The sequence below is a fragment of the Rhipicephalus sanguineus genome, chromosome 10 (genome assembly GCF_013339695.2).
Source record: "Rhipicephalus sanguineus isolate Rsan-2018 chromosome 10, BIME_Rsan_1.4, whole genome shotgun sequence".
Classification (NCBI taxonomy): Eukaryota; Metazoa; Arthropoda; class Arachnida; order Ixodida; family Ixodidae; genus Rhipicephalus; species Rhipicephalus sanguineus.
The window spans coordinates 17,369,510-17,394,033 of record NC_051185.1 but is presented as its reverse complement, the minus strand read 5'-3'; the positions used below and the strand labels follow the sequence as shown (position 1 = coordinate 17,394,033).

The following is a 24,524-nucleotide window of genomic DNA, read 5'->3' as shown; positions in this document are numbered from 1 at the left end:
ATTTTGCTAGAATGTCGCTGGGGGACGTTCCAGTACCTCTGCATCTAGATGGCATCCCGAACTAAGGATCCCACTCACTGATCTTATTTTCACAGAACATCAAATAAACGTTTGATTATGTCTCTAGATGAATTGAGGAGGTACACACGAGTTACAGACGGACATACCGAATGACGTCGTAATGTGCACATTCTACTCGTGGGTCTAAAACCAAGAAAAGTACTGAGAATGTTGCCGCTCATTCGTTGGGAAGACACTGAGCTTAGGATTCAAAACTCGTGGAGACCTAAGCCGAAATCGCAAAAATTCGCCATGTCGCCATTCATAATTTTAGGTCGCCATGGGCCTCTCAAATTCGCCAATTTGGCGAAAGTAGCCACCATGGCAACCCTGTTTGTACGTGTACATGCAAAATTTAGCAATTTCGAGGGGGGGGGGTCCGTCCCCCCTGACTCCGGCAATTAATGACTAGAACTTCGTACATAGTCATGGTTATGAGCGGCTGTGGTGCGTCAGTCACTTTGGCTTAATTGTTCCCATAGCGCAGAAATTTGACACAGAAAAAGAAAAGTGACGAAGACGAGCGCTACGTCATATTATCATTATTATTTTTTTGCGATGCGTGAGCCTTACCAACAAGCCTAACATCACACTTGTCACTTCGGCTGATTCCCCTCGCTGCCCGTGGTGTTCAGCCATAGTCACGCTGTATCACGTTACGTGGTGATGTCAGGCGGTCACTGCCATACCTAGGGCGCCTCGATATGCCAGCGTTCCCTCGCATAGGATGGTCATACCCATTGACCGCGACGCCGCCACATTGAGTCAAACAGTGGAGTTATCGCGTTTTGTGATGTTGCCATAGTGGGTGAAACAGTGGACGCTGTTACCACCCTGTACGAAGGAACAGTTATGACCGCGCAGTTTTTTGATGATAATGGAGGCCTAAGGCCCACTGACGCTGCAATCCAAGATCTGTTTACTTACCCTCTTCAGGAAAGTCAGTGACCAAGCGCAGGTCACTCTGAGGAGCACGTCATCGCTTCAATTTCATTTTTTTTTTCATTAATTGTGAAGTATGTTGTTCTTTGGACTCGACCAAAGGGGGGGGGGGGGGCGCTGAAACTCTACCCCCCTTAATGGGGGACACTGCGCATGGCTATGGAAGCGGATATCTATCGGCGGCACGACGGAAATTTCAGGAACAGAACGGGTTTTATGTCCCGTTGCTATAGCAACCGGCAACCTTTGCTGGAAATCTAAAACGTGGGTCAGCGAAGAGGGTAGGGGAGGGCGTCCCGTCAAGTCATTGTCAACCTGTCTGTCCGTGAATTCGGGTCTGCCGCGAAGCGCCGGTGGGAGAAAACCTTTTTGGCAGATGCGGTGTTCAAGTTTTGGACAGCATCGTAGACAATCTGCATTGACAGCTCATAAGACAGCATCGAGCCCCAGTGGTCCGAGTAATGTAACGCGTTTGGATGACGTCTGTGCGACGTGAGAGAAAGCTAAGGAAAACAAAGATAATTGTTATTTCTCTAACTTCTTTCGTGTTTAAATCTATGAAAAGCTGAACGTGGCTTATCATTACGAGCACAAAAAAGCGTCTACTTGCGGGCAGACGGCCATACCGGCGAGATCAAAGCATTCCGCGCAGTCGCCATCTTGTTTGGACAGCAAAATAGCTTGCATCGTATTGGTCTACGACACGCTTACACTGTAACACGGTGGTAGAATAGGAGAGGTGGCCAAACGAGCCGCTTCACCAAGGCGCCGCGCGTGTCACGAAATTGCTCGAGTTGCCACCATTTCTCCGCGGGGTGGCAGCAGAGGTATGGGCCGGTTAGAGCTACCGTATATGCTACCTTTAGGTAGCATATACAGTAACTCTAGGGCCGGTTTCTCCGCTCCGGCGCGTTTGAAACGACGTAGCCGGCGTGCGTCGCGAGCATATAAACTGCATTTTTACGTCTTTGACTTTTGAGAAAGACCTTCGTGGTGTAGTGCTGAACAACGGAGAGGTCACGATTAACACTGAAGAGTTGCCGTCGCTTAGAACGGGCTTTTCGCGCGAATTTGCGCTTGCGCGTCACGTGCGACTTCGGACACGTCGTTCATTCCTTGCTTGTTTGTTGTTTCATTTCTTTATTTTGCTGGATACAGATTGGTTCTGAAAAATTTACGGTGACTAACGCGTCATTGCCAAATGAATCACGTTTGAAACAAATATCTTTTTTATATGTTCACTATGTTCACAATCAAGTAAACCCGTTTCTTCTTCCTCATTGCAATGTGGATAAGATATCCATTATTTAGTATACAAATACGCAGGAACAGTATTCCTTCCCAAAACTACTGTTGACACACACACACACACACACACACACACACACACACACACACACACACACACACACACACACACACACACACACACACACACACACACACGCACACACGCGCGCACACACACACACACACACCCCACACACACACACACCACACACACACCCACACACACACCCACACCACACACACACACACACACACACACAACACGATAGTGACCGCGCGTAACAGTTAAATTTCGTGGCAGTCAGGCGATCATAAATTAACGACGTCCATAAGTCCAGCTCTACATACAATAACGCGAAAACCAAATATTTTGTACTCATTTCACTCGCCGGTAGGAATTCGACGCTGCCGAAAAAAAAAAAAATACGCGCGCGTTCCTTGCGATCGGCACTCTGTGTCAGTCTTACCGAGATTACCCGCGCCGATTAGAAAATTTGAGCTCCTGTGGAGCCTGGTACACTTACTTCGTGGGCGAAGCTGGCGGACAGCCACTACAGGCTATTAAAAACGCGAACAATGTTTTAAAGCCAGAAAAATAGCTATAGTAACCGGTTTTTACAGCACAGCGAAAGCTTGCGATGCGCGTCTTTCAGCCCACAGACCCATCGCGAACCTAGCGGCGGCCGCGAGCAACTCGAGCAGTTCGGCGGCGCGCTCACGGCGCTCGTTTGGCCACCTCTATTATTCTACCACCATGGTCTACGATGAAGTAAGTCTTCGCGAAGCAGGCCCTTTATGTAGCGGCCGTGCCCGTAGCCAGGAATTTTTCTCGGGGGGGCACTTGCCTTGACTATTTGAGAAAAGCGCCTGTTTTCATTATTTATTTTTGATAAAGCACCATGTGTCATCAAAAGTTCGAGAAGGGGGGGGGGGGAGGGCCCAGGCCTCCAGGACCACCCCCCCACCCTGGCTACGGGCATGTCGCGAAGGTGTATATTTTGACGGCTATGTGAGAATTGCAATGTCTTGAGATGACCCTTATCCGCTTAGCTGTTTACTTAGCCACCTACCGTGAGGACTGGAACAAACCTACTCACTCAGTGAGGGAGCCGGTCACTTTGGTAACTGAAGGAAGGAAAAAGGAGAGACGGAAAAGGCAGGAAGGTTAACCACTTCAGAATAAGCGGTATGCTGCCCTACGCTGTGGAAAGGGATGGGCGAGTTTGAAAGTTGTGTAGTGGGGAGATAACGCAAAAGAGAGGGGGGAGCACACCCACAACGTCACAGTCCATCGGTAATTCAATCATGTGTGATGTACGCCATCACTACTTAGTCGGATACAACTTAAGAAGTCCGGAGAGGTCCCGCCCAGACGACCGAAGCGCGGCAGCCGATCACCTCCGCGACTAAAAAAATAGTCCCGGGCTGCTCATGCACTCGGCAATTATCTCCGAATGCGGGGTCATCGGCCGTCCGGCTCATGACGTCAGTCTGGAGTGAACGCCCATTGGTGCATACTTGCGTGCATCCGCCTTTGAGGAGGAAATACCGTGGACTTCTATGGTTGTATTTGACTATAGCCTGCAACAGCTTGTGCAAGTTTAAAGTTGACCGACGGTGACCGAAGCGTGTGGCGGCGCAAGATTTCCTCAGATTTGAGTAGCCTGCCCGTGTCGCTTCGACAAGGGACTCCCTCCCCCATAAGAAGCTCACCAAGGCGGAAGCTGCCAGCTGGCGCTTAATCCAGACCGGAACGTATCCAAACTTACATTTTCTAACTAAAATGCACCCAACAGAATACCCTGCGCGCTGCTCATGGTGCTCTGAGAAACCCACACTAATACACGCTACATGGACACGCCGGGCCTTTCCGGCCTGCCCCCCCCCCCCCCCTCCATTGACCAAGCGAGTGTGGAGCAGGTGGGAGGAGTTGCTGGCCAGCGATAATCTTGATGATCAGATCAGATTGATCGACAGGGCACGCAGGGCGGCAACTGCCTGTGGCGTCCTGGACTGAGGGCAGCCTGCACTGCTAGATGGTACTTGCGGACCAAGCTGGCCCTGCATCACAAACCCCTTTCTGTTAATAAATGTTTTTTCCTTCCTTCATTCTGCGCATGTAACATGCGGTTCGGCCGCCACACGTGTGTGATAACTGTCGCCCCGTCAGTACAGTTCAGTTGTTAAAGTGACGGGACCCTCGTCGTAGTCGGTTCCAATCTTGTTTTCGTTGAGGTTCTGCCGTCATAATTATTTCTGTCATTGAGGCCACTGTGTCACCGCGAGAGTTTCAAAAAGGTCGACGACCGTACGTCACGTGGCGGCATTCACGTGAACTAAGCTTTGAACTCCGAAATAACTGGGTATATTAAAAAAAAAAAATACGGCATTCGAAGTGGTTCCGGCAACCCCAAACTCGCGTATTTCCCGACCCTTATACTTTCGACTTGATCGTAACGATACAGAGATAAAAGCTGAAACTAATAAATAAAAACTCGTATGCAAATCAAATGGGCTACTGGATTTCGCGAGTCACGTACTAAGCAAGCGCGTCTAACCATAATGCATTGCCGTGTTCAATCCCCAGGACTTCGTTCTGCCTTCGGTTCTTTCATTCTGTTTCATGGCTTAACGTGGAATGGTTAGTACTCTGTATGCCATGAAAAATGTGCCTGAGGACACGTGTCCCATAACAGTGTCCACGTTTTTCTTCATGGCTTACAAGGTATACTAACCATTTCACGTTAAGCCTGTCGTGTTTTTCAGCCATTCCTTATCTACAATCTCCCGCCGAAGCAGCGAATATTCCAACCATTTCCGAATTCTCATTACGCGGCCAAACTAATAACCAAGCCTTGTCCGGCTCTGTTTGTCCTTCCAAACGACTATTGGCTTTCTCCACAATCGGCTAGTCTGATCTCGTTTGCTGCAAGAGAGGTTGTGGCCCACATCGTTAAGACTACAACAATTAAGATGCGATGGACGTATACAGCGTTCTTACCTTTCGCACGGTCGCGAGCACTCGTTTTGTAAAGCTTCCTTGACAATGCGGGAACCGTTGCCTCGGTTGCCAGGGTTGTTTACCGGCAAAATGATCTCCCTACAATAGTTGCACGGTCATACGAAGCAGTATGCCATAGCTTATTCCTTCGGAAGTAAAAGCCGTTTGCTTTTACGACCGCCATTCGCTGTTCTTGTCGATTGCGATAACACATCTCGGTAGCAGTTTTACATCTTTAACTACTGTGAATATTTGATCAGCACCTATCGACTGCGGCGTTTGAATGGAAGTCCCGTTCTACGTGTGCTTTTCGTTCGGTGACGCGATTTGCGAGGTGCGCGCAGAATACGAAGTGACTTTAACGCGAGAAAATGGCCAAGTTGTATATAAAGAATCGCTGTAAAAATTAAGGGTGTGGACTTGGGCGTTTCTTTGACACCTCTCTAAAAATATAAACACAAACTATACGCGAAAAAAAAAAGCTAAGCATTCGTGAAGTGAATGATAACTGCAGTAAGGTGTACAGCAGCTGGTGGGATAGGATTAAAAAGAAACAGTAGTTTTGCTAATGTACACAAATGCAAACATGAACACAACTATAGACCATTTTACATGACACATGGGCGCCGCCATCTTGGGCTGTTAGACGAATGTTTTCCTCTTCTTGTAGGTCACGATGTGAAATTAACAAGGTCACGAAACGTCAAATGCACCAACACAACCGTTTTCATGTGTATGCGTCTAGCGTAGCACGGTTCATTTAGTTGAAGAGACAAAACGGCAAGGTTAAGCCCAATGTGGCGGCACCGAACCCATCTGTAAAATAGTCTATACACTGAGGCACGCTGGGGGAGAGAGTGTTAGCTTTGACGCTGTAAAATGTACAAGCGCTGAATGTAACTTTTATATGCCTTTATTTTTTCTGGGAGGTCCGAACAATGACGTCAATGTTCTAGAAATAAAACAACCGACACTCGTACTTTATTTTATTATTTTTTTGCGTTAGAAAAAGAACACAAACTGATCATACCGTGTTCTTTGGTGTGAATCTAGTGAGTAATAATACGTTTCACGAAAGAAACAAAAAAGAAGAGACTCTGTGTATGAGCAGCGCCTCCTATAATAGTCAGAGGAAGCGTTGGTATGTGTCCGCGTTTCGGGGAAAACGAAATTCGTGCGATAACGGGAATGTCTCTGTCCATGGGAAACAGATTGAGTGGCACACAATATTCGCACAGAACACTTTATTTCCACTAATTTGGTATCAGGTCATCTTACAAGCGCTGTGCGAAGAAAAAAAAAGTCCAAGCGCCAGACCTTTGATTACGGGCCATCTATAGACATATGTATGCATGTTCACGATGGACTTAGTTCATTGGTACAAGCTTTTCTCTTCCCTCGCATTCGGGGCCCAATGCATGTAGAGGCGAGAAGCGAAGTTAACGCTGTATACGTCACTGTTTTGAAAAGTCCACAACAAAACCTCGTAAAAAATTGTTTTAATACAGTGAGCGTGTGAACTGAAATGAGGGCCAAACAATACTAAAAAAATACTGTAAAGAAAGGGTAATGCGGCATTCACACAATGCAAAACTGGCAGAAGCCAGTGAAATGATGAGGAGAGTCTGTTTGCACTTCGACGGCCCTGGGTCACGTGACCTGCGCTGAAACGTCATGTGACGTCATACCACCGCCGTACAATTTGAATGGAAGGCAAGGTTCTGCCTGGCATTGAATAAGTATGACTATTTTGCCAGTGTCATAGTTTTGCCCGTGTCACTGGGGACGCCGAACTAGTGATGCGGGGAAAATAGTGAGAACGTTACTACTGCGAAAGCCAGGGTCGATACTGTCTAGTACACTATAATGTACTAGACACTATAGCTGTACTATACTACTACTTTACTGCACGGGTGTTCCTACAGGCAGACTACTACTTTAGTGCACTATACGACAGTAGACTATGCTGCCGACTATAGGGTCGGCAGTATAGTGTAGTGGAATGTACTAGTCACTGTAACTGCACTATACTACTATTATACTGTACTATACGACAGTACACTATACTATCGACTATAGGGTCGACAGTATAGCGTACGAGAATGTATTATACATTATAGTGTCCAGTACACTATAATGTACTGCACACCAGAGTTGTGCACGGACGCTATACTGTACTGGACGCTATAGTGTACACATAATGTACTGGGCACTATAGTTGACAGCGACGTGACGCTCTAGCAGTGACGTAATACGTGACGTTTCCGTCCAGGTCACGTGACACCGAGCTGTTCAGGTTACAAATACACTTTCCCGAAATAATACGCCACTACAGCTCTGGAATGCGACTGTTCAGCAGTGTCATGTAAAACTATCCTAAAGCATCTCTTGTGAATGCGTCAGTTGATCGACGTTTGTTCGAATGATCTTTTTAAAAAGCCACCAAATATTTCTGACACTTTTAGGCGGCGACTGAGGTAGTTTGCACTTTTCTAAAAGAAAAAGAATTGAACATAAAATGGAATTGGGACACATAAAAAAAAGCTAAGTGCCACCTTGTGCGAAATGGTAAAGTCAAAATGAAAAGTTTGAAAGGTTGCCAGCAACAGTTGTATGAACAAGTGAGAGTACAGATAAAAAAAAAATAAAGGATCGCACATCATACGGCTACGTCGACTGCACAGTCATTCACTCAGTGAGCACGTATTGCACCTTGGGTAATCATAGAGCACTAAAAATAATTTCTGACACAATAGCGTCGCCTTCAAAATAAGCCGGCACGTCTCGTTAAACACCGAGACACACCACAGAGCAAAGAACGCAACAGCTGTACGATTAAAGAAAATCAAAAAGAAAACAAATGAACACAGTAATTTACCAATAAATATAAAAACTTTTTCGCAGCGCCCCGCCATACTTCTAGCGCGACCTGACGTCGAGATGAAGAAATCATTATATTATGAGCAATTGGCCGCACCGCAGAAACTGGTGACGACATGAATACTGTGACGTAAGCAACAAAAGAAAGAAGACACTCGCGTCCTGTTTTTTTCTTCTCTATTTTAGCTATCACTCGCCTTTCGTGTATGGTACAGCACTGTGAGATAGAGAGAAAAAAAAGAACAATGTTTGACACGGCCACTATAGATACAACACGTAAGAAGTGCATTGCTTGATGATTATTGCCTTGAGTTGCCGTAGGGCGACGGAAGTGACGGCTCCATCAGCCAGAAACGGTTCCGATGCTTTAGAAAGATGCCAGAAAACGTTGATTCAAGACAACGCCGATTTAGGAGCACGGAGCCGGTGGAGTAACCCGACTTACGCGTCGGGAAGTTAGGCTTAGTGTACGGCCACGACTACATGAAATGCGCTCGTGCCAAAACGAGGAGAGAGACAATCGACATGTATAGCGTGCCTGCAGAACAGTTTACGGAATATACCGCGTATTAGAGACCGTAATACCGTGCCTGTAAAACAGTTTGCGGAATACCCCAGAAAATGGTGACGTATAAAATGCCTCTAAAACAGCTCACGGAATACCCCACTACATTGGAGACGTATGGTATTCCTGTAAAACAGTTTATGGAATGCCGCCGACAACGGAGACGTATAGACTGCTTGTAAAATGGTTTACGGAATACCCCACATATTAGAGACGTATAGCTTGCCTGTAAAACAGTTTACGGAATACCGCGGGCGTAAAAGTACACAGCGGCACTGGTGGAGCCATGTTGTGAAAGTGAAATGCACTAGAGCTCGCAGAACGTGGCCTCCGAGCTTGGTTAGCACGCAGGACTACGCGAATCGTTCTCGGAGACCTTGCAGAGAGCTTGAATTACAGCAACAATGTTCTACCGATCTGCGTCTGCGAGGACATGGGTGACATGTCGTCAGCGTCAGTGCATTTCATTTTGTGCCTCCTGCGAGTACAATGACGCGGCATAAGAACTGTTTGCGAACGTTCTGGCCGACGAAAGCTTCACAATGTGGCGCCATCAACGCAGCTGCTGCTGCCATCGGCGTCATTTCCCATGTAGCTGCATACCGTAAAGTAATGTGTCAATGGACGGGCTTAGACATTCGTAAAGTCGGTACGGCCGCATTGTTCGGCGTCTCCTCCGTCACGGAAGTGACGTGATGTCGTCGCTTTCGCATTTCCGGCAGGTTTTGACGGTGAACTTTGGCAATATCAACAGGGGCCCGTAGTCCTGTGTTGTGCTCAAAGATAGTTGGCCGCGACAGATGTAATACACGATTCTCTCACGCAGACCACGCGAGCATTTTGCGATACTATTTTAAAGGAAACGCCAATAGAAATTGTTATAATCGTCACTTTCGCACTTGACCGAATCGATGACTTCCGATTGGTCTAGCCGATCTGCAGCACCTGGAAAGCCGGCGAACCGCCATATAACGGCTCTGAGTCTGATTACGTCATTCGTATTGCGAGGCAGCAAACTTGTTGCAAGTCGCCCGCTCCCGCGCGTTTTTCACGCTAGGGTGACCGTACGTTAAGTTGTGCTAGAGGTAGCCGAGCACGAAGCAACAATTCTTTCCCCGCTGATATTTACAAACCGGAAACAACTTTCGGCGATGCGCCTAATACTTGCATCAAAAATCTTTTTGTTTTCCGCTGCCGTACGGACAAAACTGTTTACCTTACAGGCGTAAGTGCGGTGCGAAAATGAGTCAGTCGATTTGTGTTTTTTGTAACCCCACGGAATACGCAACGGCAAAAGCAGTCGAGCACCGATTCTGGCATCCGGACGGCACACGAAGAGACACACTGAGAAGAGAGACACTGTGAGCAGAGGTTTCTTTTGCAAAGTGACAAGAACACACCTAAGAAGATGCCAGGAAGAAAGGTCCGGGTGAATACAGATGAGTCACACACATGACCGAGCATTGCGGTCGAGCACAGTAGGGGTCTAAAGGGTTTTAAAAAATAAAAACAAAGAACAGAACTTCACGACGAGAGAAAACGCAGATTGATAGTGCTTGTGAGTCGAAAAAGGGGGATGGGCGAGCGTATTCTCGCTTTGGCAACAATTTGAGCTTTCGACGACGACGTCGTTCCCTCCGCGCTAGATGAGGGCGGAGGAGACTTGTGCCTTGCCTCGACGTCGTCATCGGGGCGTGAAGACGAAGAAGATGCGAAGGTCACGCCGTCTAGACGACGACGTGTGGCACGTTCCACGGCACGTACACATTATGGCACCCAGGGGTATTATAATAATGAGACAAGACGAACGACGACACCACGACGCGATTCCGCCCCGTAAGGGCGTGCGGCTGCAGGGGAGACCTCCCCCGTCCTGACGTCTTGTCGGGGACGTTGCAACTCGGAGGTACAACTCCTAGATTGCAGTTCTCTTATGGCCGCGCGCGTGTCAGCAGCTTGTCTCTCTTTTGTTCGGCGTTGTTGGGGGAAGGGAGGACGCGAAGAGAGAAGACGGGAGAAGAGGTCGCGCGGTTTCTTTCGACAATTGTTTGTGTTGCACCGTAGCAAGATTTTCAGGGTGGCCGCGAAGCACTGTTCAACACGACACACACAACACACACGAGCAAGCCGCGAGTGGTGATTGGACCACCACCACCGCCGCTCCGTCGCCGTCCTCCTCGTTGATATCACAGCACAGAAGCGGCACGGTGCGGCTATGTTGTAGTACAAACTCCTCCACTAAACCGTTTACAGCCTTTCCGCACGCGCGGCCTGTTACTACTACGCTTCCGTCGGCTGCTAGCGCCCCCTGTCGTTGCCGGCGCGCTCCTTTCCAACTCTTACGGCTTCGAAAACATCGACCAAATCCAAGCTAGCTGGTAAAGAAATATTCACTGAGTACACTCAAACCTCATTATAACAAAGTCACATCTGCCACGAAAATAACGTCGTTATAATCGATAATTCGTTGTATCCGTGTTCGTTATATCGAGGTTTGAGTGTATGGGACAGATCGTAACCTCCGCGATTAGCTCCAGCAGCGCGCCTGAGGCTCGCTACCGAAGCTCATCACGGAGGCCACAGACAGAGCAACGGTCAGGATAGCGAATGTGTTATTTTGAACACGCTCAAAGGCGTTTCAAAGTTTTGCTGACCACGAGCCCTGTGTTTAAGAATGGCACGGCAGCAAATACATAGACCTGAAGTACAAGACAAGTGCCATGCGCCAACTAGCACAGGAGCGAGTTTTTGCCCAATTACATTTCTGCTACAGTTCGCACTTCTACTGCCTTTGATGTCCATGCATTCGCTGTCGTGAACCTCTTAAGCCTGATTATGTACCAACTAGCCCAGGAGCGAGTTTTAGCCTGCGTGCATAGCGCCTGTCGGAAGATTCGGTCAATTTTGGGCCGGAGGAGGAGCACCGAGATCAAACGCTATCGTCTCGTTCCCAACCGAGAGGTAAAACTTGATTTTATTTTTATTTCTGCGAGCGGTGCGAGTGGAATGATCTTGATACGGGAACGTCTGTCACGTGACCGGTGTCGTAACTGCACCGAATTTCTGTCGCGCGCAAAAGACGACCGGTGCTCGTCCGCGTTCTATCGTATGCGACCGGTGGCAATATATAATCATCAAGCGTTGTTAAGCACTGAACGAGCATTTCCTAGTAGCGACGAATTCTCATAGACAGGTATACAGCGACCAGCACAACCGGAGGCAGCAAGCAAGCCGACGGACGGGTAGGTAGGATTGCAGGCTGGCGCGGCGCGTTTGGATCAAGAACACGGCGCTTGCGGTCAGCGCAAGGCCAACACGCTGTATTCACGGAGTGTTAAGCTGGAGTCGTTTCTCGGGGTTACATCACCAGCATTCGGTTCTGGAGATTACGCGAGACGGACGACAAGAATGGCACGGTCTCCCAATTCCGAAAGAAAAAGAAATAACGGGTTGTCCCCCCGGGGAACTTCATCTCCAGCTCCCTCTTCCTGGCTGTCCCTTCGCGATTGCGGAGGCTACGGTTTCGGCTACGGCTACGGCTGCGGCCTACTTCTTTGCGTCTTCTTTCTTGGGGTCTACGGAGGCCAGGTGAGGCGGCGCGCCGCCGGGGTAGCTGTTGATCTGCTTCTCGAGGTACTTGACCGACTCGTTCAAGAAGTTCTGCACGGCCGTCAGGGCGGCCACGATCGCGGGACTGCCGAAGCCGTGCGTGATGAGCGAGAAGTGCGTCAGGTGACGCTGGATGCTGGGCTCGAGGATGTTCTGGGGCCGCGTGTTGCACAGCGGAGACCGGTCCTGGTTCAGCAGGTCCACGAATTCCTTCACCATTCCCCTACGAAGACAAGGTTACGCGAATGAATGCGTTATTAAGACGAAAGCCTTAGATGCCTCATCAGACGCGAAGAGTGAACGCCGGCGGCGCCAAGACGAGTCATGCAAAAAATATCATCATCACGTGATGACGTCACCATATGACATCATGACGTCACATAACGACCTCATCACAGGACATCGTCGCTTGGCCAAAGGTGGGCCGATCACGGAGGCGATGCAAAAGCAGGTGAAGTGCAGAATATTTGCAAATGGGAAAAACAGCGCAATAGGAGACGAAGCACGGGCGAAGGAACGCACAGGATGACTGGTAACAACTCAAGGTTGTACTGCTTCAACGCAGTATCGAGAAAAAATGGCGGGAAACTAACGGCACGTGAAACTTCAAGCCTTCGTCACGACACGTAGGCAGAAACCGTCAATCGGTTTCCCGCCAATCTTCCTTCATATCGTGTTGAAGCAATAAAGCCTTCAGTTCATAGTCGGCGCTCGTCCTGTGCTTGAGTTGTGCTTCGCCTCCTTTGGCGATGTTTTCCCTATTTGAAAATGTGTGACCGACTAGCCCGACGAACCGCACTTCTGATGTGCACATATATTTTGCACATGCCGCCACTGGCACACGCGATGTGGACATGTCTGTTGGGCTAGTTGGTCTTGCATTACAACACGATGCATTACAACAAAGTCAAATTAGCGCAGACATAGACGGGCACAAGACGACGACGCAGACAAGGACAGGCGCCTGCATTTGTCGACTTCGTCTTCGTGTCTGTGTTCATTTGCAACAATGTGACTTTGTTGCGACACTTGTTGTTGCTTGTCGATCGCGGCTTCAAGGTACAAGTAACCAGACTTGCTCCAGAAAGGCTGAGGTTCTTCGCATAATCTTCAAATCTCTGTCTGTCTGTATGTGCGTGCGTGTTTGTGTGTCCGTGTGTATGCATGTTGCACCGTGGTATTGTGGCGTCATCTATGGTGTGTACCTGGAAAATGATGGATGTTGCATCAGGCTATCGGCTGCCCAGCTTCTTATTTGCCTTGTTTCGTCTCGCTGCCCTTACGCGATTAGACATAGGACGCAAGTGCAACTTCAGACAAGGTGACACAAACCAATACAAGTTTACTAACTGCAAGTTGCAACTAATTACACATCTAAGAGGCAGGCCCGCACTTGATACACAAGAAGCCGCGCGAAGCCTGCTACGGCAAGCGGATATCCGCTCGCTTCGGGGACAAATTATAACTAATGACTTGAGCACAGCGTACATTTGCCAGATGGTCCGCGAATCTCTTTCAGTTAACCACAAGTGTCATTAATCACTGGTCTGTGAGGCAAGCCACTGCCTTCTAGCAGCATCACGGGCCACTGAGAAGCCGGGATCGGATGACACTCGTTTGGTTAATTTTTTTGTTTTTCTCCAACTTGTGCTTTCTATTGACAAAGCTATACCTTAACGGGGCGTCTGATTCAATTAGCCGCAGAACAACTTATTTTCAAGCGCAGTCTCAGCATTCGGCATTCACGTTGGAGCCCTTGGACTCTTCAGCCAAAGCAGGGCGCTTGCGAGTGTGATCATGTGATCGCGCAGCTCTGCGCTGAACAACAGAAGGGGTATGTATCCAGGGCTCGTTTTATTTGTTATAGACACAACCTTAAAAAACTGACGTGAACGAAAAGACAATTTGCCCAACCTGCAACCTTCGGATAACGTGTCCGATGCTCTACCGATATAGCTCTATGAAGCAAGTTAGTGAACCTTAAAGACTTTAAAATTAGTCAGTGACAACTGACGCTAAGTTCTCTAAAGGCCTCAATCTAAGTCACGAGAGCTCTCGTTGCATAATTCGGGAACGGAAAACACTGAAACCCGCAATCATACGTTTACAAGTAGTAGGAATGGTGCACTCAGCAACGTAACGACCACGTCGGTCTCGATTCAATGTATGCGCAACAAGCACGAAACTATAAATGCGAGCATAACTGCTCAACGCAGATAATTTCTGTCGATCTGTCCATTACGTAAGGAATATCACTGTCATAAACTACGTTCATCATCTTGATCGGTGAAGACGGCATGCAGCTCGACTACATGACGTAATCATGACGCAATAACATTCCTCCCCCCTCGTCCCCTTTCTCAGCCATCTTATAACTTCAGACGTTCGAAATGGCCTTTCAAGTATATCGCCAGGGTTTCTCGTTTTCGACAGGGGCGGAGAAACGGTGATGCGATACCCGGCTATACACGGCTTATTCCAGTAAGGCACGCAATCGAAGCATTAAACGCACGCGTGCGCACAGGCGCATATGAGGCGGGGAAATTTGGAGTCTCGCCCGTTCGCTTTCACCGAGCAACAGATTGGGGGGACCAATCATAGACACGAGCAGCTTCAATAACGCCCGAAACAACAAAATCGCGGCCGCGAAGCACCCGAGCGTTGTTCGCAGAAAACCAGGCGCACCAGAGCGAAAAAGAAACCAGTTCCGCCACTTAAGAATCCGCCAACAAGTGTGGCGATATGCGCTGGGCAAAGGCAACAATTTCGGGCAACAACGTCCCAAGTTTCGATTACGACTGCCTCGACCCAGGGCAGAACAACTCAAGAAAGAAAGAATGTGCGGTGACAGCTACAGCGAGCATAGAGGGAGGGTACAGACTCGTAAGCAAAAAAAGAAAGGCGCGACACCTGAAAGCAAAAGAAACTATCCAAAAAAATTTTTTGCCCCTACACGACGTAATCACCTCCACCAATGAGGAAAGAGGAAAAAAGAATAGCTAAGCGGAGCTAATGACAGGGTTCTCCGCCGCGCCCGCCGTTATTATTCACATCCATCAGTTTCTTTTGCTTCTCCGTTCATTTTCGGCACCACCGACTCGGAGGAGGCGCGCCGCCAATGTTTTCGCGAGTGGCTACCAGGTGGCGGTACTATCCGACGCGCACGCTCCCTACCCTCCCCCAAGAGTTACCTGTCGATGCCGGCATCGGCTTTCCAGTGAGAGAAGAGGAGACACAGTCGTTTCAAAACCCGGCGCTGCGATTGGTTGGCAGCGCGACGCGGTGGCTCTGGCCGCGTTAAAATGGCCGAGCCGAAGCCGAAGCCGCCTAAATGTCGCGCGGTCTTTCTCTCCTCGGGACCAGTAATTGCAATAAATACCGCGAGCGCCTCTGAATTACAATCAGGGGCGAGTTATTATGGGTCCCCGAGACGTTGGTTTGGCCGCATTTCTGGCCGCCTATGACTTGACTATACAGCAGTAGCTTAGGGAGAGAGGGAGAGAGCGCGCGCGCGTGTGTATACAAGATATAAGCTAGACATCGCAATGGCTCGCGTGTGATGTTAAAAGAAGTCGAGCCAAGCCACGACGGCAGCAATTAGTGGGCTTCCGAAAGGTCACCGATCCAAAGGGGACGTCGTGTTAGGCCATTACTTCGAGAGAGGGAGAGAGAGAGAAAGAGAACGAAGAGCACGTGCAACGTTAAAAACGAGTTGAGGAAGGTCGACGCATGAATATTTCTGCGATATGCCTAAGTACAAGCTTCGGAGTTTCACCCTAAACACGGTGTACGGCGGCCTTACGGAGAGAATCGCAATCTTTCGCGACCACCGTATAATTTGGAAGCTACAACGCGGTAGTGCTCATCAGCGGAGTGACATGTAATGAGAGGACCAATAAGGCGACGCCCTTTTGCAAGTGCCCCTGCGCACTAGCGGCAGCTTGTCGCCTAATATACTCGTTAGGGGACGCGCTGGTCGGCAGACAGACCAAGGAACGGCAAAAAAATAAAATTCAAGTTTGTTGACCTGCCCCATATAGGTGCGCTGAGGAATGGAATCGCTTCAGTACCAGTGTTGTGCGTTTTTTTTTTTAGGCGGGGGGGGGGAGGGGGGGAGGGGAGAGAGGCGGTAGGATGGTCGTGTGTCATTGACTTACGGCGCTGTTTTAGCTACCAGACGGACCACTTAGGACAACTTGTAAGGCTGCCAAAAACGGGAGGATCCGGGCAACCAAAACCGAAACGCATCGGTTTAAAATTAATGAACGCGAATATTCGAGCGCCTTTGCATTGCCGTTAAGCGTGGTAAGGCAAGTCATGGGAAGGGTGAGTACGGTGTCTGCGTAAGACTTCGCAAAGAGCATGTTTCATTGCGCTTTTTCTGTCGTAAACATTTATTTTTCTCTTTTCTGTTTTCGTTTCTTGCTGCTGTTTCGTTTCTCGCTGCGTTTCTTGCTACTGCATAACAAATGCTATGCCAGAGGAATGGGCTCATTACAACCAAAACATATGCCATGGATAGTGTATGCAACCAAAGAGCTTTTCATACCGAAAACAAGAACACGTACGAAGCGAAAAACACGAGTTTTCTAAAAAATTATCGATTTTTTGTTTTCGCCTGTTTTGTTAAGATTAGTACCTCTACTGTTCTGAAAAAAAAAAAAAAAAATCAATGTCGAGACTCAACTGGAAATGCTTTAAAATTGCGTCTAAAGAGCACAAGGTGGCCGAAAGTGTGTCATCTTCGAGCACCTTGCGCCGCCGCTCACCATTGTCGACCGCATGAGGCGAAGAGCCGAGCCTCACTCTTCAAATAACAACGGTTTCCCGCGCTGCTGCAGCGCAAGAAATAATAAAGAGAAGCACGCTTTTGCCGCCTTCTTCGAGCGCCGCGACTGGCTTTAAATCACGTGGTACGGATCGGGAGCCGCCATTGGCCGCTGCGCGCCTGTGTGTGCTGTGAAGCCTACTTGCAGGATCCGTGTCTCGTCGAGCAGCGCAGCTGAACAACGCTTTTCTCGAGTGCTTATCCGTTATGGATGAAGAAAGCCGTAGGAAGCGCGGTCACCGTCCTGTGAAGTTTCACGCGACGCACAAATTTCGAGGACGCCGGCGCAAATCAAAGCCGAACACTCAAACCACGAAAAGATCGTCTGCTGCCGCAAGGCGTAGTGGCAGTGACGCCGATGCGTCCGACGAGTTTGCCGCGGCATTCGAATATGTGAGTGCCTCCCAGAAAAAGATCGGACTCTTCGAAGACGAAGAAAAATCGCAGGACGACGAGTCTTCGTTGATTGCTGATATGATAGCACTGAACATGTTGGTTTAATCGAGGGCACTCCAGTTTTGAACGTGTTCTGTAAGAGCTTGGCGTGCTCCCGTCTCATGATCTGGTTGCTCTTGGCACATCACGGGACAGCACACGCCAGAAAAAAATGTCTCAAAAACTAACAGAAGAGGCAAGGGCCCGTCGGCGTGCGCTGAAGAAAAAATCTCTTGTCGAGGAGTCAGCTCGAAAGAGCCGTGAGGGCCAAACCTATGGTGCTGGCGCATTTTAATGGCAGTGGCCACTACAAGGAGGATTGTTCTTTCTTGTGTACAAATTTCGTTGCATTCAATGACATCTTTGATAAATAAACATGCAATTTTGACTTTAAAACTCGTTTTTCTCAAAACACAAATTTTGCCATTTTTGTCAATGTGCCCCTCCTTTTTCGGGTACTTCTGGTGCTCAGATCTGCATGAAATTTTTCCCAAAGTTTTTCCAAAGTACGAGAAATGCAATTATCTTGTTTAAGTTTCGATATTCTTATTATAAAATTAAAAAAAAGTTATGTAAACTTTTACTAGGGTAGGAGAAATATGAACTTCCAACGTTAAAAATTTTCACGTCTAGTACATATTTTGTATGGACTTCCTAATTAGTTATTTGCATTCCGCACTTTATTTGAAACATTATGAACTATCAATTGTAAAAAATTATTGAAGTTTAGGTCTGAAAAGAGGGGGGGGCAAAATGCTTCAGTTTTTCACTTTGTCATGTTGCAGAACTAAAAGTATGCAACTTGCAAGAAAACTAATTATATATTTGAAATCAGCATAAAAAGTTCTATAAGCAGCTCAAGTTTCATTGCTCTAGGGTGAATATTAAAGAAAAAGTGTCTTCGAGTAGCATCTCCCCTTAAGTGATGCAACGGAAATCATCTGTCTGATTGGCAAAGAAGTGATTATCAACCGACGAACGTAAACTGACAAAAATTAAAGCAGAGGTGACATTCAATCGCAGAGAGACAGCTCAATCACTCGAAATAGACTGAATAAAGACGGCGTTGCTGTTATGACGGTGAATTGGCTACAAAGGCCAGTACTGCTAGTATGCGAGTAAACACGGCATTTGAGTTGAGTCGGAAATCGGATATACCCCGTCACACAGAATGTGGGCGTGGAAGCAGCCCACGAATAAAGGAAAGGCGTCGTCCTTAAACAAAAGTGGGAGGAGCATATACTCACTTGGTGGCAAGCAGCACTTCTTTTCTGCGGTAGAGGTCGGTTGGTTCGGCGTGATTTCTACACAGGTACTCCGCCACCTGTCTGGAAGGGAACTCGGTCTCGCACACGTAACCGAAATCCCTGGCTAAGTGGATGGCTTCGCCTGCAACGACATACACAAAACGCACGTGAGTTGATTCCGAAACTATAGGCACAGCTGCGCCGAATAAGGCCGTATAAGCCTAAATGAAAACGTTATTTCAATGAATTCACTACGATAAAAGTCCAGTCAAAGTGGTTAAACATCTCGCTCAACCCTTTTCTACAATTCTGTCAGGTGCAAGACGTATGATGTCATCAAATTCAAATACGAAAAAGGAAGTCGTATATGTTCCGCTGGTTTGGTAATTGATAATTATTTGTTCCAGAAACTCTGCGACACGCTTCTTGCAATGAAAAGGGTGGTATTTCCATGCGGGCTTTCTTCCAGAATAAACAATTGCTCGCGCTCTGTGTATATAGTGTGTCCCGTTATTAAGTAGTCTTTTTTTTTTTTGTTACTGCAGTCGTGCTGTGAGTCTACGCGAAACGATACAACTCTCATAAGGAACAACAACAAAAATGCTAAAATGCAGTGAAGCACACAAGCGGTTTAAAACTTTCAGTTTATCACAAGGTGCATAATCATATAGCTTCGAAAACACTCGCCAGACAAACGGAAGGGCGTAAATTAATAACTATTCAGGGAATGTAAAACCTGCAAGCACACGATAAGATATTTAGTCGCTCGATTGGCGCAAAAGAAAATGTGTAACAAACGTAACGACACCATAGCATAAGTAATAGAGCTGACAAGATGGTGGCTTTTGTCAGTGTATACCGCGGAACATGGCTATGTCCGGAATAGCACAGGCACGCAAGTCAGAGGACAGCCGACGGCCACGATGACGTCAGTGATTAGGACCAGATGAAAAAGAAAAAAGCGCCAAACGGTCCTTTGTGCATTTGCCTGGGACGCTCGAATCGAATACGAATGCCATCTTCTTCCTCTTCGCAGCAGACTGTACTGACAAGGGCGTCGGCAGAGGGGTGTAAAGGGGGCACTCCCCCCCGCCACCCTTAAGCCACACCAGCACTTGCTTCCCACCCAAGCTACGTGCACTAGCGCTTCCCCTAACCCCAGCCGTGATGCAACCATCAGTGGATGCAACACGGGTTTGCACGCTCAAGACAAAATCCTGCCGACGCCCATGAGCATACTGATGCCCCCCGAAAGCTTTCTGCAACTAACGTGCTTTTGCAGTGCCTCCGGGATCGGCTCACCTTTGACCAAGCGATGACGTCAACATGTGACGTCATAGTGCAGTTTACGTCACAAATCTTGCGATCTTTGACGTAAATGCAACGTTATCATTTTTTTTTTTTTGCATCGCTTCGAGCTGACGCTGCCGACGGTCACTTTTCCCGTTAAGGGATGCGAGGCTTTCGCCTTAAAGGAAGAATAATAAGGCAACCAGTGGTGGCAGAATAGTCGGCTACACGCAGACGACGGGCCCGATCGTGGATTTCTCTCCGTCGGAAAACGTTAAACGAAGCCAAAAAAAAAAAACCGGCAACATCTTGCATCCGCAAGCATCCGTTCAAAGCCAACGCGAGCCAAAGTGAAAGCCAAGTTTCGCCGCGTCGTCGGGTGTAAGAGGAAAGCGTTCGATGCCTTATATATATATAAAAAAGAAAATTGAAAGTATCCGCGTAAAAGGCGGCGGAACCGAATGAAGCCGCGTGAGGGCGACGCATCCAGCCCTATAGGAGCCGCCTGGACGGGCTGCTGCATATACATTGACTGACAGCGTCCCCGTTTGAGCAGGCGCACACAAAAGCCGGGGCTCTTCGGAATAAGCTTTTTCCAAGGCCGCTGACAACAACCGCACCGAAAAAGAAAGAAAACGCTGGCGAGACAACGAGTCGCCGATCGGCCACAGCGCGCGCGAAGCCATCTTTTAGCATTCCTCGCATCAGCGGCAAAAGTGACGCGACGCGCCTTGTAGTAAGAACGCACGTATGCGCCTGTTTTGAGACGTGTTTGGTGGTTCCTGCTACAACACTAGTGGTTTTTAGGCGCAGTTCTTTCGCTGTGCGCGGGAGCTTACAAGGTCAGGCTTGGACGAGGCCTTCCACGGGTGGGGGCCCGGAACTTCGCTTATTACGATGCGAAGCCTAAACGCCGGAGGCTGCGAAATAAAAGAAAAAAAAAAAAACAAAAAGAAAGAAAGTGTTCGTGCGCTTGGGTCACGGTGCGGGATAGACAGGCGAGGAAAACTGCGTGACGAAACGTAAGGTCTACGTAGACAAACAGAAGACTCGGCGCGTGCGCGGTAACGGTTCCAACAGCGCAAATCTCCGTTGTCTATAATAAGGACTGCCTGAGCAGTAACAGCACGGGCAGCGCAAACTTCCGTTGCCTTAGGACTGAGACGTCATTGTCTATCAGTCATCTCTCTGCGGTCCGTGTTTGGCATTGTTTCCACATTTCGAGACGTGCGAGGCAAGGAGATTGACTAATCGCGTCGTCGTGTTTATTAAACTGACGACGACGCCGGCAATGCACAGAGTGAGGTGCGTAACACTCGAGCACTGTCGGCGTTTCGCTTGGTTCGCGACGCCGGCAATGCACAGAGTGGTGTGCGTAGCACTCGAGCGCTAGCGGTTTATGTGGCAATATGTAATGAATTTCACATTGCTACAGCTGTGGATAGCCAAAACTCCAAACACAGTTGGCGTTGCCCCAACACGAAGCTGCGCTCAGAATTCGCATTAGGCAGTATCGTAAACGTCGGTGAATTTGCTTTTGCGCCGTAGTGGAGGGCTCAGGAAAATTCTATCATCAGGTGTACTTCAACGTGCAATGACATCGCACAATACACGAGCTTCTATAGCGTTTCGCCTACATCGAAATGCGACCGCCGCGGCCGGGATCGAACCCGCGACTTTCGGGTCAGCAGCCCAGCACGTAGCTACTATACCACCACGGCGAACCCGCGACCACATATAATTAACTGTCCGTGATAAGGCTATCGATTTGGGACATGCGAAACCTATTCGACACTTTGTAATTGTTCGTGCGTCGTTTGTCCATAACTCAGCACATGGGATACATATTTTGAAAAAAGATTAATTGCATTTCTTATTGTTCTCGTCATTAGTCGCGATAATTGCTGTAATAACGACGACCGGGAGACGTGCGAGCTACAGGCCAACGATGACAGGCGAAATGAGAGAAGAAAATATGAAATGCATAGTTACGGAACGCGCGGCCCCTGGCTCGTCCCCAAATACACGTCTTGGCAGTGGTACAAGCCATTGCTTCATTCGCCAACCGTTGCCAAACTGACGCGAAATTGAGCGATGGTGCAGCGATTTTTTATTGTGGCGGAGATGTGTCAGAGAGATCTGCCAAGTTTTTTTTGTTCCAATCAACGTATGCGGGGAATGTTAGAATCATCATGACGTCGGAGGCAAGTGAGCCCGTTTCGGCGCCTGGTTAAGAGGACACTAAATCAGTTTAAACAACCAGATTACTGTTTGACAACATTATTGTCGTTAAGTTCGCAATCTCGGCTTCATTATTAGAAGACATAGCGAAGGTCAAAGTTTATTATTATTTTAATTTCACGCCTGAACTCCACCACTCGAATGCCAATAGGCCACCAACATCCATTTCCAGTTCGGCTTAATGTCTTGCCTATCGTAATGTAATAACACAAAAGCTTAAAAATCCGCAGCTTGACTTTCCGCTCATTACGGCATAAAAACCTTTGGTTTCCATGGTATTTTGTTTTTGTATTTGTCCCTGCTTTTCCAACACCAGTCCTCCAACTTTTCCAGTGCCGTCTCTAAAACACAGGGCTTCATGGCTAGTGCTCAAACGCACACATGAGCGTGGATATCTTCTCATTCAATTAAACAACGTTCCGTCGTTTCCCTAGCCTTCCCACAATAAGTATATTGATCGTCTTTACTGAATCTCGCTTTATAACTACGCGTTCTAAGGCAACCCAGCCTTGCTTCAAACAGCAAAGCGTATCCCATTGAACTATCATAAAATGCTTACTTCCTGATTTCGTCTTTACCCTTTCGGTGGTTACCATTAGCCGGTTTTTTTTAACGGATTACCCTACTCGCAACGCCACCTGCCGTCAAGAGGCGCGGAAGGGTAACTTGATTACTGCGCACTCTAGCGGAAAGCCATTGCATTGCAATACACTGTATAACAACGGCTCGCTGTGAAACTGTACGACGACGTCGAAATTACTGCCATCTTCAAAATTACCGCGCGCGACGTATACAAGCGTGACATACGAGGTCCCAGCTATATCCCGTAAGGCCTCGCTGAAGGATCTGGTGTCTTCGCTTCCTCCATTATGTCGTTAGACATGCTCGAAAAGCGCGAAAGCTCTCAGCATCCATCTTGTGCACGAACACTATGTGTCCCTGACACGGTGCGTTACAGTGAGAAACGACGCAGTGTTGGGTGGACTTACGCATAGGTGCGCGCAGGGTTCAACCGTTAGTGTGGTGTGCTTGGCGGGGAGGGGGGGGGGGGGGCAAGTTCCGCACACACGTTCAAACTGCGCGAAGACGACAACATGTACGAACATAGAAACACACACACACACAAGAAGCGGGGCAAGTTTGCGAACTAACAAAAATGAAGTGAAAGGTCAGACTGAGTAAAGGTATGATGCAGAATCACCTCCCCCACCCCCTTTAGACGATTCGGGGGGGGGGGGGGGGCTTCTCCCCTTAATCGTCTTTGTGTGTAAGGAGGAGGTGGTCTTTGAACGCGGAAGATTGAAGGAACATTTGTGTGTGATGAGCCTGGCTGCAACGAAAATGACCTACGCCACATCCCCCCTCCCCTAATTACAATTGCTTGCTATGACAGCATCGGCCAATGCCGCATAGAACTTGCGTTTAGTTCCAACCAGGGCAAACTTTCGTTTGAGTTTCAGTGATGGTAACAGATGCTGGTATAGGTTATGCCTCCAATGCCAGCTGCAGTACGATCAACATATAACCGGTGCTGCGGAATTAGCGAAACGCTGCAAACCACCCGCAGTGCGGCTTGTCTTCGCTTAGATTTTTATGCTTTCTTTATGAGGAACGGAGGAGAGGACCGTTAGGCGAGATGCCCTAAATGCACCATACTCAAAAAAAAAAAAGAGAAGAAAACTGGGTTCAAAGACAGCGAGGAAACCCAGGGTGACACAAAATGAAAAAAAAAAGAAAAGAAGAAAACAGAGCAGAAAGACGTACGACGCAAGTCGAACGGCGTGGCAAAGCTATACAGGCAAATATAAAAGCGTGCCGCCGCCACGAGGGTGGACTGCCCTCAAATGCAATTACACGCACAGCCATTGGCACCACTACTATACACCCGAGCCGAACGCCAGCTGAGGAGAAGGTGACGTGGTGCGCATGCGCCGTTTAGGGGAAAGGGGATCGGGGAGGGGGGGGGGTCTCTGTCTGCTGCACGAGCCGCTATTTCAAGACACCCCCGAAACGAGGCAGACAAAAAAATTAAACATGCCGAGCTAACTCTCTTGCCCACCTCGTGCGACTGTTGCTGCTACCTGCTCGCAACTGAGGGAGGATTAAACAGGTGTCGGTGCCCCTTCTGGCTTCTGG

At 48.4% G+C, this 24,524-nt stretch overlaps 1 protein-coding gene across 2 annotated transcripts in view; it reads right to left on the bottom strand.

Annotated features, from left to right (window-relative positions):
• Nucleotides 1–6,520: 6,520 nt before the first annotated feature.
• The window catches only part of LOC119407144 (transcription factor AP-2-epsilon), a 266,329-nt gene continuing 248,325 nt past the window's right edge, over nt 6,521–24,524 (bottom strand). For both annotated transcript variants that reach the window (XM_049419992.1, XM_037674005.2), the window contains exons 6-7: nt 18,858–18,999; nt 6,521–12,570 (exon numbers count right to left, since the gene is read on the bottom strand). In XM_049419992.1, coding sequence (XP_049275949.1) covers nt 12,285–12,570; nt 18,858–18,999 — 428 coding nt within the window. In that variant the 3' untranslated portion in view covers nt 6,521–12,284. The remainder of the gene's footprint in view (nt 12,571–18,857; nt 19,000–24,524) is intronic.